The 17045-nt window shown below is 41.4% G+C and overlaps 2 protein-coding genes and 1 pseudogene across 2 annotated transcripts; 1 reads left to right on the top strand and 2 right to left on the bottom strand.

Annotated features, from left to right (window-relative positions):
• Positions 1-91: 91 nt before the first annotated feature.
• LOC126783094 (ankyrin repeat-containing protein BDA1-like) lies at positions 92-2423 on the bottom strand. The gene is made up of 2 exons (XM_050508493.1): positions 1813-2423; positions 92-1201 (listed from the first exon to the last, which is right to left on the bottom strand). Exons 1-2 carry the CDS (start codon positions 2374-2376, stop codon positions 350-352), a joined length of 1416 nt encoding a protein of 471 aa, XP_050364450.1. The 5' UTR covers positions 2377-2423; the 3' UTR covers positions 92-349.
• Positions 2424-10741: 8318 nt separating this feature from the next.
• Positions 10742-13132, bottom strand: LOC126783105 (ankyrin repeat-containing protein BDA1-like; annotated as a pseudogene).
• Positions 13133-14918: 1786 nt separating this feature from the next.
• On the top strand, positions 14919-16805 carry LOC126783098 (uncharacterized). The gene has a single exon (XM_050508498.1). It carries the CDS (start codon positions 15434-15436, stop codon positions 16472-16474), a length of 1041 nt encoding a protein of 346 aa, XP_050364455.1. The 5' UTR covers positions 14919-15433; the 3' UTR covers positions 16475-16805.
• The last annotated feature ends 240 nt before the right edge of the window (positions 16806-17045 follow it).

The following is a 17045-nucleotide window of genomic DNA, read 5'->3' as shown; positions in this document are numbered from 1 at the left end:
CTTATTTGTAGAGCAAGTATACGTTCAATACCAATTTCCACTCGATCTTCCCTGCCAAATGCGCTATGAACAAACTTTACACACTCAAAACTTCAGAGTTCGCAGCGACCCAGCTGCTATAAGATTCTCACACATGATTTCCAAGAGGGATGTATATAAACACACTAAAAGCAACTATGTTCAAGAAAAACAATTGCAATAGACGCCTTTCAAATGCCTTCAACATCTTCCAAAACTGATTTTTCTCGGGGAAAATGAGAATAGGATGCCCGAATTTGGAGATGATACCTGCATTGAAACACAACAACCAGCATTTCTAGACTCAGGCATCGTAGCTTTATCTCTGTGGTTAAAGGTCATCAATGTCATATTCTTCATAAAGCGTATCATCTTCAGGTTTCTGCTTCATGCATCCAAACTTTCTTAGTAGCCATACTATTGCTCGGAGAACATTACCGATAAACACGAGCCCCATCAGTGCCAGCCATACAAGCACAGAGACTTGGGTCACATGATACAGATAGCCCCCCCTCTGCTGTCCTGGTGTCATAAATATCAGTCCGATAAAATATGTAGCAGTTAGCGCTGTGATTGCAAGCCACATGATCACCATCTGAACCCACAACCATCTACGCCGTTTCATAGGCAGTCCACTCACAAGTAGTAGAATTATGCTCAGTGATGAAAGGAAAGCAAGTGTATTGGAAATCATGAAAAGTCCATACAGCTTTGGTTGTGTATCAGCCATCACTGACTGGCCTGCATGGTGTGGATTATCCACAGGGTTGCCATTGCTGTCTTCAAGATAGTCTGACTGCCAAACACCGCCTGGTGGGTTTATTGCAGACTGAAAAGCCACTGTAGCAATCAGTGATGCCACAACCATTAATGAACTTCGTTTCCTACCCAACCAATCAACTTCTTTCTGCTTTGGCTTAAATACTAGTTGCCTTAAACTCTTCCTCTTTGACATCAGTGGCTGCGATGTGGAGGAAACTTGCACTGTATCTTGATCTTGATCAAACATAGCAGTCGGTGTCTTCTTCATGATTTTTGGGGCTCCAGCGAATTGAAGGGATTCTTTGATTTCCAAGTCTCGTAAATCTCTAGTACTATGCGATAAGACATCCAATGCAGTGAAACCATTTGAATTTTGGGCATTTACTTCAATCTTTGTATTATCCAGCACGTAATTTACCACCTGCAATTAGTTTCACACATTGTTCATTAGACAAACATACTAAAATAGTATAGCTCTCGAATATCATATCCCTTTCTTACCAGTCGAAAAAGGAACATAATGTTCATGCCAACAATCATAACCAGAGAAGCACAAAGACGAGAAAACTCTATGAAAAATGGTAGCGCATTCAAGAATATAACATTAGTATATTCAAAATGAGTGACGCAAAACCAGTTATTTTGATAGCTAATAACAATGTCTGGTTTATACAATGTGTATAAGAGCAGGGCAGAGGCTATGTCTTGTTTCTACTGCCTTGTCATTTTGTCAGTATAAAAAGGTTTTCAACTTTTATCTTCAACACCCAAATTTACATCAAATGGTGAAATGGATTCATGAACTGAACTGAACTGAACTAAAGCTTTAGCTAACAACCAATCAATCCACAAATGTAAGGCTTCAACTTTCTTAGCAGTTAGCAATCAACACCTGAAAGGCCAAACCTTTGTTTCATTCCTAGCCTAAACCAGTTTAAGCTGAAACATCCAAAACTCTTAACAATTTTACATCAACTCCCATTCTCTTACACGACATAAAACTTTGCAAACATAAATTAAGAACACACATACCTCCAATTGTTTCTTGGCCACAGCCACATGCAGAACAGTGTTACCATCCCCATCCCTATAATTCACAAAGTCATCATCTTTCCCAACACACCCCACCAAAACCTTCAACACCTCAAACCTATGATGCTTCACACACAAGTGGTACCCACTCTCCCCTCCCTGAGTCAACACCCGAGCCGCCTCCGGTCTAACCCGGGCCAGCTCAGCCACCACCCCGACCCGGCCCTTGATCACCCCAAGATGCAGAGGACTCGACCCATCACGATCCCACACCAAGCTCAGATCAGCGTTGACCCGGACAATACTTTTGACTATCTCCAAACACCCTTTTGCTGAGGCCAGGTGGAGCGGGGAGGAGCCACGGGGGTTGAGCCGGGAGGCGAGTTCGGGGCAGCGAGCGAGTAACTCGGCGGCGAAGGCGGAGTGGCCGAGAATGGCGGCGATGTGTAAGGGGGTGTCGGAGAGAGATGAGGTGTCTTGGAGGATGTGAGGGTGTTGTTTGAGGAGATGGAGGAGAGCTGGTACGGAGCCTTTGAGGGCTGCTTGGTGAAGCTCTTCTTCCATGGAGTTCTGAGACTTCTGTCTCTGTTCTTCTTCTTTTTTTCGTTTTGGTCGTCTAATAAGTTCATTGGCTTCATTTTTGTTTGGGGGCCGGATGCGTGGAAAGAGAGATATTCTGGATGTTGTCGCTTGTACAGTGAAGAAGGAACTGACGTCGTCAGTGTTAGAAGGTAGATATTCTTGATGGTAGTTACTAATTACTCTACTACTAAGAAATTCAGATTACTAGATGATTCAATCCTTCGATACAACTAAGATGTACACAACGAATCACAGTTTTTAAATTGGAAAAGGATTTATGTTTTGGCTACGGCGATCAAGATTGATTCTCCCGGACACCATCTTGATTATTGTAGAACTTTTTGCGTTTTAGACTCCTTATATTACAAGTTGCATAAGTTCAAAGACAAAACCAGGAATTAAAGATTAAGTAGTTATTCTGTGTACTCGTAACACCACGTAATACTGTTATATGATGTACTCAATTAATTATATTACTTCATGGTGTAATAAACATTAACGCGGTAAAATTTAAAAATATTATTTAAATATAACTAAATAATCAGAAATAAATACAATAAAAAATATATCGATAACATTAAAGGGGTACGCCATGTAGACTGTGTACTGAATACATATAATAATTTTTCTTAAAGATGGATTGGACTAAAATATCCTATTATTTTAACAAAAAAAAATCAGAAGACATGGGTAATAAACAAAATTTTGTACAATCCAACTAATAATCTCTTGATGCACGATGAAACATTATATATTATTGAATGATATGGAGGCATATATATATAGGCATTACAAAACTACAATCTCGTAGGATTCCAAGTCATAATCTACTACGGAGATATTAATCTATCTCCTAACAGGAAACCTATTAGGCTAAGACACACACAAGGGTAAAATAGTAATTCTCTCAGAACACTCCCCCTTGTGTCGCATGCCTAGGTTGCATGGCGCACAACGTTACCTCGGTAAAAACCTTGTCAAGTAAAACAAAAACCTCTTGAGTAAAACAAAAACTTGATCGAAGGGAAAAGGAGCACAATGCACCAACTACTTAAAAGATATTAACATGTGATGTAGACTCCCCCTAAAGTCTACCAAACTCTAAAGTTCTGATAAACGACGCATGCCGATGCTCTTCACATGTTTCACAAAAGTAGATTTAGGCAAAGACTTGGTGAACAAATCCGCAACATTGGATTCTGAACTCACTTGATTGATCTGTACGTTCAAGAACTTCTATTGTTGAACGTTGTAGAAGAACTTGGGCGAAATATACTTAGTGTTGTCTCCCTTGATGAAACCTAACTTTGTCTGCTCTATGCAAGCAACATTATCTTCATAAATGCACTTAGGTTGATCAGTTGTAGAGACTAATCCACAAGAATCACGAATATGACGAACGAGTGATCGTAGCCAAACACATTCTTTAACTGCTTCATGAAGAGCGATGATCTCCGGGTGATTCGAGGAAGTAGCAACAAGAGTTTACTTCGTGGATCTCCAAGATATCGTCGTATTCCCAATGGTAAACACATAACCGGTTTGAGAACAAGCCTTATGAGGGTCAGAGAGGTACCCTGCGTCGGCATAACCAACTAACAAGTTGTTTGGAGTCTTTGTATCAGGGGAATGAGCTGCACGGGACCGGTTGCTGCTCGTGGCACCGTGCACGGTCTCCATGCCATGGCGGCCGACAGCGTTGATGCGGCAAGGTCGGGGTCGGCGACGGCGGTGGTGTGGGGAGATAACGTGTCAGTGTTCTCTATGCAATAGGGGTAGAACAATCCCATGTCAAGGGAACCTTTCAAGTACCAAAACAAATGCTTGATTCCATTCCAATGACGTAGTGTAGGCGCGTTGCTAAATCTAGCTAATAAGTTCACTGTGAAAGATATGTTCGGTCTAGTATATTGAGCAAGATACAATAGTGCCCCAATCGCACTAAGGTATGGAACTTCAGGACCAAGAACTTCTTCATCATCCTCTTTAGGACGGAATTGATCATTCTTGACGGAATGGATCCTTCTTGATATCTAGACTTTGGACGACCATGAGAGTAGACAATGGACTACATAGATCCATATTGAAACGTCGAAGCATTTTCTGCGTGTAATTCGACTGATGGACTAAGATGTCGTTGGCCCTATGCACAAGCTCAAGGCCGAGACATAATTTCGTCCTCCCTTGGTCTTTCATCTCAAATTCCGACTTCAAATAAGACATGGTCTCTTCAATCTCATCAAGAGTACCAATTATATTCATGTCATCAACGTAGACCGCAACGATAACGAATCTGGATTTTGTCTTTCGTATGAACACGCACGGGCATAGTTCATCATTCTTATATCCCCTTCTCACCAAGTATCGATGCAACCGATTGTACCATATTCTTCCGGATTGCTTCAACTCGTACAACGAACGATGTAATCTGACCGCATGCGTACTCTGTGGTTTGGAGGTATTTGATGGAGGTAAAGGTAGTCACTCTGGAGCTTTCATGTATATATCTGCGTCAAGATCCACATAGAGATAAGCTGTGACCACATCCATACGCTGCATGTTTAGTCTTTCGGACACTACCAGACTAATTAGGTAGCGGAAGGTAATGATGTCCATAACAGGAGAATAAGTCTCTTCATAGTCAATACCAGGTCGTTGTGAGAATCCTTGCACCATGAGTCTTGCCTTATAACGCACAATCTTGTTCATCTCATTACGTTTACGAACGAAGACCCATTTATATCCAACTGGTTTGACATCTCTTGGAGTCAATTCAACCTTTCCGAAGACTTCTCTCTTCGCTAATGAGTCAAGTTCTGCCTGGATTGCATCCTTCCACTTCGGCTAATCTGATCTGCGTTCGCATTCCGCTACAGAGCGAGGTTCAACGTCGTCTTCAGATATGATCTCATGTGCGACGGAATAAGCAAAAATGTCATCAATGCATGTAGTGGCTCGGTTTCGGACCGATTGCTCACTTGTGTAGTTCACCGAGATTTTGTTGTTCTCTGGCATCAAACAAGGTTTCATAGCATCCCACAGTAACACTTGAGTTGATTCATGGACATAGCTGTAATCAGAGACAACTTTTATACGATAGTGATTCATCGTTGATGACACGTTGTGCCTTGGTCATTCGGTTTTTTCTAGGCTTTGAATCCCTAGAGTTTATCGGTCTCCCCCTTTTCCTTTGAGGAGCCAAGGCCGAAGCTGCTCCTTGCCGAGCCATCTCGACATCGTCGCCACAAGGGGCGCCGGCAACACCACGGCGTACGGTGGTGCCGCCGCCGGCTTCCGTCCCACTGTCAGGGGCGGTGCCAACGTTGTTAGGTCCAAGAGCTTGTCTTCCACGTCCGTATTTCGGGACATCTAACTGTGCCGGTACATTTGCAGCGGGTATGTTCGATCTCGTCACTTTAGCAATATCTACAAACCGTTGGGCATTAAATCCGCGACTTTTTGGAGGTCGATAATGCGTTGCACTTCTAACTCACTTTCAGCAATGCGGGGATCATAATGAGACATAGTGGGGACACACCACGTCAATTCCTAACGTTCATTTGGAATGATAACATTCACATCTCCCCCTAACGACGGGAAGCATGTATCATCAAAGTGACAATCTACAAATCTTGCAGTAAAGAGATCTCCGGTGGTTGGTTCTAAGTAGCGGAAAATCGTTGAGGAATTATAGCCAACATAGATACCTAATGGTCTTTGAGGACCCATCTTACTACCCAGTAGAGACGTAATGGGCACATAGACGGAACAACCAAAAATGCGTAAGTGTGAAATATTGGGTTCGTAACCAATTACCATCTGGTACGCACTAACGTTTGGTTAGCCACGGGTCTGAAACGAATAAGTGTCGTTGCATGCAACATTGCATATCCCCACGCAGAGACTGGCAGGTTAGTACCCATAACCATTTCCCGAGCAACAAGCTGAATACGCTTGATGGTAGCCTCTGCTAGACCGTTCTGTGAATGAACATGAGGAACAAGATGTTCAACTTTGATCCCAATAGACATGCAGTAATCATCAAAAGTTTTGGAGGTGAATTCTCCGGCATTATCCAAACGAATGGATTTGATAGGATAGTCGGGGTGGTGAGCCCGAAGTTTGATGATCTCAGCTAATAACTTAGTAAATGCAGCATTCCTTGTGGATAGCAAAGCGACGTGTAACCAACGTGTCGATGCATCAACTAATACCATAAAATATAGAAAAGGTCTGCATTCTGGTTGAATAGGTCCACAAATGTCACCTTGGATACGTTGTAAGAATGGAATGTTCTCGGTCGAAGCCTTAGCAAAAGAATGACTTCCTTGAAATTTAACAAGAGAACAAGCTTTGCAAAACGAGCGATGGGCATCAGAAATCGCCATGGAGGCATTAGAAATCACAGGAGGCATCACAGGCTCCTGTGAAGGAGGGGATGCCGCCACGAATGGCATAAAAGCTGTGGAGCTGCCGAGAGAGGCAGGCTCGGCCACACCGTGCGGTGCACATGTGAGGTGATCCTCCAATCGCTTCCGGGACTTGAAAAATGGATGACCATGTGAATTTTTAAGAATTCTAATCATCACATCACGTCCAGGATGCCCGAGACGGGCATGCCAAAGCATATAAGAGTCCGAATCACAAAAGTTGCGTTCAACCGCATATGATTCAAAGATTCGAATGGATGTAAGATACAAACCATTCCCGAGACTCTTCATCTTCTCTAAGATGCGACGCTGGCCTGCTTTCTTAGAGGAAACACAAAGATATTCATCTTCATTCTCAACATAAGTATCGAGGTGAAAACCATTGGCACGTATGTCCTTAAAACTTAGCAAGGTGTGGGGAGACTTCGGCTCTTTATGCGCGTCTACGACGTTGAGAGTCGTACCATTAGGAAACATGAAAGAAGCGGTGCCTCTTCCTTGAATGATGGATTTCGAGCCAGTCATTGTAGTCATCGAAGAAGTCGAGAACACTAGATCCGTGAACAACTGCATGTGTCGTAGGATAGTGTGGGTGGTTCTGCAATCAGCTAGACATTCGATTTCGGCGTTGGACATCTATAAAATGATAATTAAGAGAGTCAGCGACACGGGAACAATTCTATATAATATACCATAGAATATTGTAAGAAAGGGAATCAGAACAAAGTGCGATGTCATCGAATGTATCACATGGCAATAGTACTACATTCTTCAACTAAAGAGTTGGAAAACATGGTATTGAAGCAGTGAAATACAAAACAGTAAACGAGGGTGGTAAAAACCATCAAAAAATGGTGTGGAAACGCACACAAAGAATGTCGGTGAGTGCATATAATGGACTTGGAGAAAACCGGAAAAACGAACTGGAAAATCATGTCAAAATGACTCAAAACCGGGTGAAATTTGGACAAGGAAAACGTGGTAGCAAAAACTGCTGGAAATATGCCGGAAAAATGACGAGAAACGACGAAAAAATCATCGGAAAACTGGCCGGAAACCGGCGGCGCCGATTGCCAAAAAACTGGCCGGCGACGGCCGGAGCTTTAGGTCTGACATAGGACGCTGACAGAAAACCGGATGGCGGTGCCGGAAACGCCAGAAAGTGGCCGGAAGACGGCCAATACGTCGGAACAGTAACCGGGTACGGCCAAGGGCAAACGACGTCGTTTTCAACGTTCCGAGGTCCGTTTTCCAATTTTGAAGTTCCAAATTCACAATGTAGTGCTATTGGAGTCCCATGTTACCAAAAAACATCCAATTTAAAAACCACGTGAGTTGCACACGTTGATCATCATGCTAAGTGTAAGGTAAATAAAATTTTCAAAGAGATGTCTTGTAAGCAAGAAAATGAGAAATTTTATTGAATGCCAATCTTTAATACATCACACATGAACTTCTAATTCCAAAATCAAAAGACTATTATAAAGTCATTGAAAATAACAATGGCGGTCGACCATAACAATACTTAAATTCATAAAGCTGAAGAAGCTAAAACGACTAATCAAAGTCGGGAGTATCCATAGTAGCGGCCGGAGGCTTAGCCTTAGAGCAAGGGGCTCTGGCTTCATGGAGATGTGATGAGTCTCGATCTCAGGGTCCTCATCCACATGATTCGATTCGGGTTGTAGAAACTTCTTGTAGGCGGAGTATGCCTTGATCATATCTTTGCTAGCGCGACAATCGCGATTAAAGTGCTTAAATGAGCCACATTTGAAGCATGTAGACTTGCCATTACCGGAGGTGGAGGCATGAGGAGGCGCACGACCTCCTTGAGGTTTGGGACGGGGACGGCCTCCCCCGGAGGGTGCGCCACCGCCACCATCACGAGTCTAAGTATTGGACTTAGGCCGAGACTGGCCTTATTGCCTCCCACCACGAGAGTTGTTGTTTTGGTGCTGATATGGAGCGTTCTTTGATTGATTCTTTTGCTTATGAGCTTTCCCATAGTTAGACTGTGGCGTAGAAATCTTTTTAGTGTCAACATGTCTATTGTTGTTATTGAGAAGAATCTCATAATGTCTCTCCTTCTTAGCGAAAGACCGGATTTTCCATTCCTCTACATGAGTGCGGTATGTATGAGCTTGAACCTCATAGTTAATTGGAAACGTGTCCAATGTCTTATTGAGAAAATCTAGGTTGGTATTGATGACACCAACGGTGCCAAGATCGGATTGCAGACATAGCATATCCTGATTAAAGTCATCAACTCTCTTATAGTCCAATAGACGGATATAATCCTATCTAATAGTCAATTCAGGGAGAAGCTTATCATGAACGTTGTTGTACCGCAAGCGTAGTTTGTCTCATAATTCTTTAGGATCTTTTACGTTCTAGTATTACCTCTTGAGAGTTACATGGATGTGACGTCTCATGAAGATGAGAGTTTGAGTCTTGGCCATGGGTGGGAAATAAGCAGGAGGGTCGGCAAACATGCCTTTGATCCCTTGGCTCTCGAAAGCGAGCTCCATGTCTGAAACCCAGCGGTGGTATTCATTTCCTTCTAGATCAAGAAGGTCAAATTCCGGTCGAGATGGCGATGACATCTACAAAAACGAATACGGAATCGATTAGATTCAAGTATAATAGGAATTAGAAGGGGTGACGTATATGGTCACAAGTAAAATCGATACAAACGGCGGTACTCACGATCACACCCAAAATAGCGGTGCACTCAGGCGACCACACGAAAATCGATTAGCTTTCCTTTCAAAACAATTGTGACTCCCCCAGAACCGTCACACAGACAACATCAACCAAGAGGGAAAACCCATCCCTCTATAGTCTCATCGGCGTTATAAGAAATGTCGGAATAAAGACAAGAATAAGGCTAATAGCGCCCGATATAATATATATATATATATATATACGTTCAAAAGCATGAACGTTTATGAAAAATTTACCTTTGAAGGTTTGTAGAAGACGGGAGTAGCTTCTCTTGAGCGAAGAAAGCCGGAGACGAAGGCGGCCGGCGGTGAAAAAAAATTTCTAGGGCTCTAAAAGTTCACGGTTTTAGGGTAAAGTGTGTGATAACATGATGCATGATGAAAAATTGTATATTATTGAATGATATGGGGGCTTATATATAGGCATTACAAAACCACAATCCCGTAGGATTCAGAGTCCTAATCTACTACGGAGATGCTAACTATCTCCTAACAGGAAACCTATTAGACTAAGACACTCACAAGAGTATAATAATAATTCTCCCGGACCATCTCTTTAATTATATTTTGGTTATCGTTAAGTTGTTAACACGTTAAGGTGCCAAAGATTGGGTTTGTTTGCTGTGCAGCAGGGTATATTATACACACACTTGTGTGTGATGAAGGAAGGGTTTGATAAAATGCACAGTGGGTGTGGGATGATGATTTGTGGATGAAAGTACTGATGCATAATATGCAGCAGCGTATAGCAGAATTCTCCCAAAAAATTGGCGATAACAAGTTTTTTTAAGTTTTTGATAGGCACCCTCCTCCGCGTTCAAATTGGACCAGACCTTACTCATCTAGAAACTCTACGTACGTGTTGCTCCCTGAGGAGTCAAGCACAATATGTAATAAAGTCAATAAACCAATGAACCAAGAAAAGCAAATATTTGAATGCATTTGGTTCCTAAATGGCCAAGGCTATATGGAAGCTGATCGAGGAGGTAGTCAGGTTTGCATAGACACACAAAGAACGTATATGAAGCAAGTGCGGACTTATGAAGAACAAAGTGAAACTCGTCTCATCGGGACATCTGATAAAATTGGAACAATACAGATAAGAAATCGAGACCAAATATTACACATAAACGTAAGTATTATATATACATAGGCACATAGCTTTGATCATATCACTGATGGTGTGGTTATTATTTAGGGCAAACTATCTGTGATGGCAGGACGTACTCTCTTCTTTTCGGCATTAACTTGTCAATCAAAATTTCCCAGAGACGTAGGGTATGCAGCAACAACAGAAGGAACATGACGAAGGACCACGCAAATATACCATACTTGATCACTTTGTTTACACTGCTTTTCTGTTCTTTTGGCGTGAAAATGAATATCGATTCGGCGTAAGTAAAAGCCATGGATGTGATCGCCAAATTCATAATGCCAGTTAAAAGCCACATGAAGAACCTGCGCTGGAAAGGAAACCCTGTGATCAGAAGCAAGATGATGCTTAGGGAGGCAATGAACCCAATAGTGTTGGCAGAGAGGTAACACCGGTATTCATTAGGGTACTTGAAAGCCATAATTGCTTGTCCTGCATCGTGGCTCGACGAGTCGTCTTGCCAAAGCCCACCGGGAGGGTTGAGACCAGATTGAAACGCCATGGTTGCGATCAGTGATGCCACAACCATCAATGTGTCTCTCCTCTTTGGAATCCAGTCCACTGGCCCCGGCTTACTGATGTTGTGTTTATAATTATTAGCGCCTGTATATTCAGTAGTTCTGTGTGATGAGAGCAAGTTCATCATGATGTGGTTATTGTTGGTGCTTCTATCTAGACCAGTTCTTAATGCTCCAGCTCCTCGTAGGCACTCTGAAATATCAAAATCTCTCACATCTCTACCACTCTGTGCGAGAACGTCCAGTGCTGTGAAGCCGTTTGCATTTACGGCATTCACCTCCGCACTATAATTCATAAGCAAAAGCCTTACAGTCTGCAAGTTGGAAATCCATGCATGTTTAGTCTACCAAGCATGCATTGTTAAACAGCGACAAGCGTGGCCCGTGGACCAACTGTACCGATATTGTCCCAACTTAGCCACCTCACAGGTGTTGGGTTTTAATCACAAAAGGCCTCGGTACAATTGGTTATTATCCACCCACTTATAAGCTTTATTTTCTTTGTCACTTCTTAGATGTGGGATCTCTCCTCTCCAACACGCCCCCTCACGTGCAACTAATTTTTAAGTTTGCACGTGACATATTAACATCCCACGTACTGGGACGAAATAAACCAAGGTCCAGTAACCAACGACACTTGGTGACCATCCAATCGGAAACTCTCCGATGACATGATAATGACACCCATCTTGGGCCCATGACAAAGTGGCACCCAACTCGGGCCCACGACAGATTGGAGGCGCGACTGGAGAGGGACCCGCTCTGATACCATGTTAAACAGCGACAAGCGTGGCCCGTGGACCAACTGTACCGATATTGTCCCAACTTAGCCACTTCACAGGTGTTGGGTTTTAATCACAAAAGGCCTCGGTACAATTGGTTATTATCCACCCACTTATAAGCTTTATTTTCTTTGTCACTTCTTAGATGTGGGATCTCTCCTCTCCAACATGCATATCGACCATATTTACGTACGTAGGTGGTTTTACTACTTTACTACTAGATAGGGAAATAAGAGGTATATATACTATAAATTTACAGTCAATTAGATAAAACTTCACATGTATGTAGATATTGCAGCTGATGAAGGACATATATAGTCAAGTTATTTAGAGTACGTCTCACTAGCTTACAAATAATCCCAATATATATATATATATTGTATAATACGTAATTAATTATCCAACAAATTAGTTAACATATGAAAGTGAAAAGTGATGTTCCAGACATGAGACATTGGATGTTTTAAGTTTTAACATCAAAAACTCACAAGAATTGTAAAAAACCTGTGTATAATTGTGTCTTTGATCCAAACCTTTAACAACTACTATATACTGGAGACAGCTGGTGGCCTGGTGCAGCCTAATTAAACAGCTACTTTTCTGTTTTTTTTTTGTCTGAGTATATATATATATGTGTGTGCGCGTGCTGGTGGCCTGGTGCAGCCTAATTAAACAGCTACTTTTCTGTTTTTTTTTTTGTGTGAGTATATATATATATATATATATGTGTGTGTGTGTGTAGGACTAATAGAAGCAATTAACTTGCTTGTCAATAGGTTGACTTTACAACAATCCAATCCATGGTTACATACCTCAATCTGTTTGTCAGCAACTGCCAAATGCAAGATGGTGATTCCATAATCATCCTTAGCATTCAGAAATTGATCGTAATCATCCATGATCTCCAGCATAGTCTTAATAGTCTCCAGCTGATTATGTTTCACACATAAATGGAATACAGTCCCTCCCTCATCCGCAGTTGCCCTAGCAGCACTAGGTGCAGAGGAGTCTCGGAGAAACTATTGACGACAAACCTGTCGAGGGCCAGTCTATCTTGATTGAGCAAATCTGTTAGGGTTGCTAGATTGCCTTCTTGTGCTGCCTCATAAAGCAAGTCTCCCATGCCCTCCATAGTGATTACTGTACGTATGTGTCTGTTAGGATTTACGTACGTACTTTGTTTATAAGCAGCTTCCTGATGAGCCAACTGTTTCTTGCTGACAATTTCTTTGAAGAGGGCGATAAAATTTATTGTGTTAAGTATTCTTAAATCTGTGTAATACTTAGGAGGGGACTATCTGGTGAGATGACCATTTCAAGTCGCATTTATAGTATATCACTCGGTAATGAACGAAAGTCTAACACTCAAATTAATGACGCAATCAATCTAGTGCACATCTTAAGAATAAGAATAGATATACGCATCTAAAATATGAAATTCCAGGGTAAAGACTTGACATTTTGGTTTTTTCTATCGATCAGTGACAAAAGCCATGAACCTCGCCATCAGTTTCAGTCATCCGGCTCTATTTCTGATTTGTCCAAGTCAAGACTGGTAGTTATAACCGAAACAGTGTCTGCCTTTGGCCGTGGAAATGCTTTGATCATGGAGATCTGGTTTTCGTGTTGGAGTTTATGGTCCAGCCGTGAAGATCAGTAGATTACATTGGTTCGTAATTAGCAGCTTATTTTAGTTACAGAAATACTGTACTCCAATCCGCCATAACCGTGTTTATCATATTTAAGATAGATATTGTAATCATCTGAATTCGTACCACTATTGACAAAATGATGGCAAGATTCAACCTCATTTTTACACGAACATAAGAATGACACGATTACACAGAGTGATAGGTAGGTTACATTACAATACTTAATTCAACACTCTAATACGTAGGTTACTACTATATTTTTTTCAATCAAAAGATCTATTTCATTACTTCAAACTAGAAATACTACTGTTAGATGCTCAATAGTTATTGGGTTGTCAGTTAAAATCAACAGCCCTGTTGGTTTCATTGTAGCTTCGGGCTGCATTATGATGGGATTTGGCCCAATAAAGGAACGAGCTGCCTGAATAGTTGAAGGTTTGTTGTATTGAATTGATGTATATAAAAAAAAGAAAAAGATATTTGATGTATCCAAAAAAAGAAAGAAGAGATATTTGATTTGTACAAATGAATGGCAAGCGCGCACATTGTACGTTAAAGGTCAAAATCTCTGAACCAAAAATAAAGAAGGTCAAAATCAGTTGTATGATGTTCAAAACTAAGTTAGGTATTTGTCAAATTAATAATTCAGTATGTTAGGAATGTAGGTGTCCTAGTTTATGAGTAAATGATAGTGAAAGAATAAAAGCCAAAGTTGATCTCTTTCAATTACATAATAGGTCAATTTTGATTGTAAACATTCATTAAGGCAGAGGCAGTATTACAAACCATTTCAGTACCAAGACATATATACCACACTATCACAACAGTTCAAGCTCCTTTTAAGAACTATTTCTCAAAAAAAAAAACTCTAAACTTACATATCATTATAACAAATTCAGATAAAAAATCATTATAACAATTAATGCAAATTCATCAAATCAGGATTATATAGTCACTGTTAGGCAAATCTGATCTCATATCGTTGTGTTTGTCACTTAGTTATTTTTCCACTACAAGTAAGTAAACATTTTCAATGAATTAGCACTAGTAGATACCCAATTAAATAGTAGATTTAATGAAGACCAAACAGTCAAACAAAAATGGAAACTCTAATCAGGTAAATTGCTCAAAACAGAGAAGGGGAAAGTTATTACCGATTATCTAGAAATGTCGAGATAATAACCGACACGTGTCCACTTCATCGATCCGCAAAACCCTCTCTAAATTCCATAAATCTTGTCTCTCTTCTCTCTCTCTCACTAATCCACTTCGCTTTCTGTGATCCTCTCTCTTCCTCTCAGCTTCGGTCTCTCTAGGTTTTTTTTTCCCTTGCTGGGATTGGATCAAATCTCCACCGTCGATTGATGAAGGTCTAGAAGGAACACGATGAGCCCTGGTGGTCTTCTCCTGGTAAGAAGGAACAGTATTCATTGGTGTTTTTACTTCCAGAAATGTTCGACCCATTTATGTTGATCCACGTCCGTACCTCCCCAATCTGGTTGCGCAAGAGAAAAAAACCCAATACCCAGAAAACCCCACTTCCAAATTACTAAGCTTTTCACACTAAAAAGCTCTAATCTTTTTCATCTTTTTTGGATTCAGAAACAAGCTCCAAGATCACATTTTTACTTCATTTCCTAGCTTTGCTTAGCTTTTGTATCAGATAGTTGGGTTCAAACTATGCCCCTCAGTTTAAGTTTGAGTTCAGATTAGTTTGGAGTTGTACAAATTTTTGAGTTGGGGGTTTTTGGTTGTTTAGTTGATTTTTCAAAGTGGCTAAGATGAGCTTAAGCACAGCCGAGGATGATTCGCCTTCGGAGATTCATATCCCGGCAGATATAGATTGGCATATGCTTGATAAGTCCAAGTTTTTCTTTCTGGGTGCTGCTTTGTTTTCTGGTGTTTCAGCTGCTCTGTACCCAATTGTGGTCTTAAAGACTCGGCAGCAGGTCTCCTTTCCTCAAGTCTCTAGCTTCAAGATGTCGTATTCCATCATGCGCCACGAAGGGCCCAGAGGATTTTACAGAGGTTTTGGGACCTCATTGATGGGTACAATTCCGGCACGAGCTCTCTACATGACAGCTCTTGAGGTTACCAAGAGCAATGTTGGGACTGTGACTGTGCAATTGGGGTTTTCGGATACTACTGCAATGGCTATAGCTAATGCTGCTGCAGGGTTGAGCTCCGCCATGGCGGCGCAGTTGGTTTGGACCCCGATTGATGTTGTGAGCCAGAGACTAATGGTTCAGGGTTGCAGCTACAGCAACAATAGCAGTGTCCCCGGTGGGGGCTCGTGTTCATATCAGTATAGGAATGGTTTCGATGCGTTTAGGAAAATTGTAGGCGCAGATGGGTTCAGAGGATTGTATAGGGGATTTGGGATTTCGATATTAACTTATGCACCGTCTAATGCGGTTTGGTGGGCTTCTTACTCTGTGGCACACAGACTCCTATGGGGTGGTTTTGGTTGCTACATGTGCAAGAAAGATGAGAATGGGTCGCCTAATCTTAAGCCTGATTGCAAGTCAATGTTGGCAGTTCAGGGGTTAAGTGCAGCCATGGCTAGTGGTGTTTCAGCTTTGATTACAATGCCTTTGGATACCATCAAGACAAGGCTACAAGTTTTGGATGGAGAAGAAAATGGTCAGAGAAGACCATTAACAGTAACGCAGACTGTAAGAAATTTGGTTAGGGAAGGAGGGTTTGGTGCTTGTTACAGAGGACTAGGACCAAGGTGGGCTTCAATGGCTATGTCTGCTACAACAATGGTCACTACCTATGAATTTCTCAAACGGATGTCGACTAAGAACCAAGGGAGCTGAGAAGTCAGTTTGGATACATACAATGCAGTGGTTTTTCTTATCTGATCAAATCGTTCTTCCTGGCAATATTGGCCTGCTTAGCTATAGTTATCCTCTCAAGATATGTAAATTTTGTAGTGTACCACTCCTTAGAGTTTCCCCTTTTGCCTCTAATTATATGTCTCTTGCATCCTACTCTCTCGTGTATCTGTTGTCCTAGTAGTTTCTGGTTTTGGGTAAATTTTCCAAATAGCTCATCGTCTGAAGCATTTGGGTTCTTGTAGTCAGCTCAGCTGGAAAAGTGCTAAAGCTTAGTGATAGAAATACTATGGATTTCATACTTTCCGTAGGATATTAAGTCTCCTTGTCTTCTTGTTTTTAAGGAATCTTATTGATGTGAGACTTCAATCACTACATTTCCAATGTGGGATGCCCATTATCCAGAAATTAAAATAGTTTGATTTTTTCTGCACAACTTTGAGTAGTGGAATCCGGTGGGTTGGAAAGCAATGGTTTAACACAAATAATTTCCAATCCAACAACTTCCTCTCCTCCCTCACGTTTCATAATAATAAATAACATTAGGAATCAC

This window comes from Argentina anserina, chromosome 2 (genome assembly GCF_933775445.1).
Source record: "Argentina anserina chromosome 2, drPotAnse1.1, whole genome shotgun sequence".
NCBI classification, from domain to species: domain Eukaryota; kingdom Viridiplantae; phylum Streptophyta; class Magnoliopsida; order Rosales; family Rosaceae; genus Argentina; species Argentina anserina.
This window is presented reverse-complemented; position numbering and strand designations above follow the sequence as displayed.

Excerpts from the sequence above, each read along its gene's own strand:
- LOC126783098 (XM_050508498.1), top strand. The coding sequence starts at position 15,434 with ATGAGCTTAAGCACAGCCGAGGATGATTCGCCTTCGGAGATTCATATC.
- LOC126783094 (XM_050508493.1), bottom strand. The coding sequence starts at position 2,376 with ATGGAAGAAGAGCTTCACCAAGCAGCCCTCAAAGGCTCCGTACCAGCT. Across the intron at positions 1,202-1,812 it reads TGGCCAAGAAACAATTGGAG|GTGGTAAATTACGTGCTGGA; the intron begins GTATGTGTGTTC and ends AACTAATTGCAG.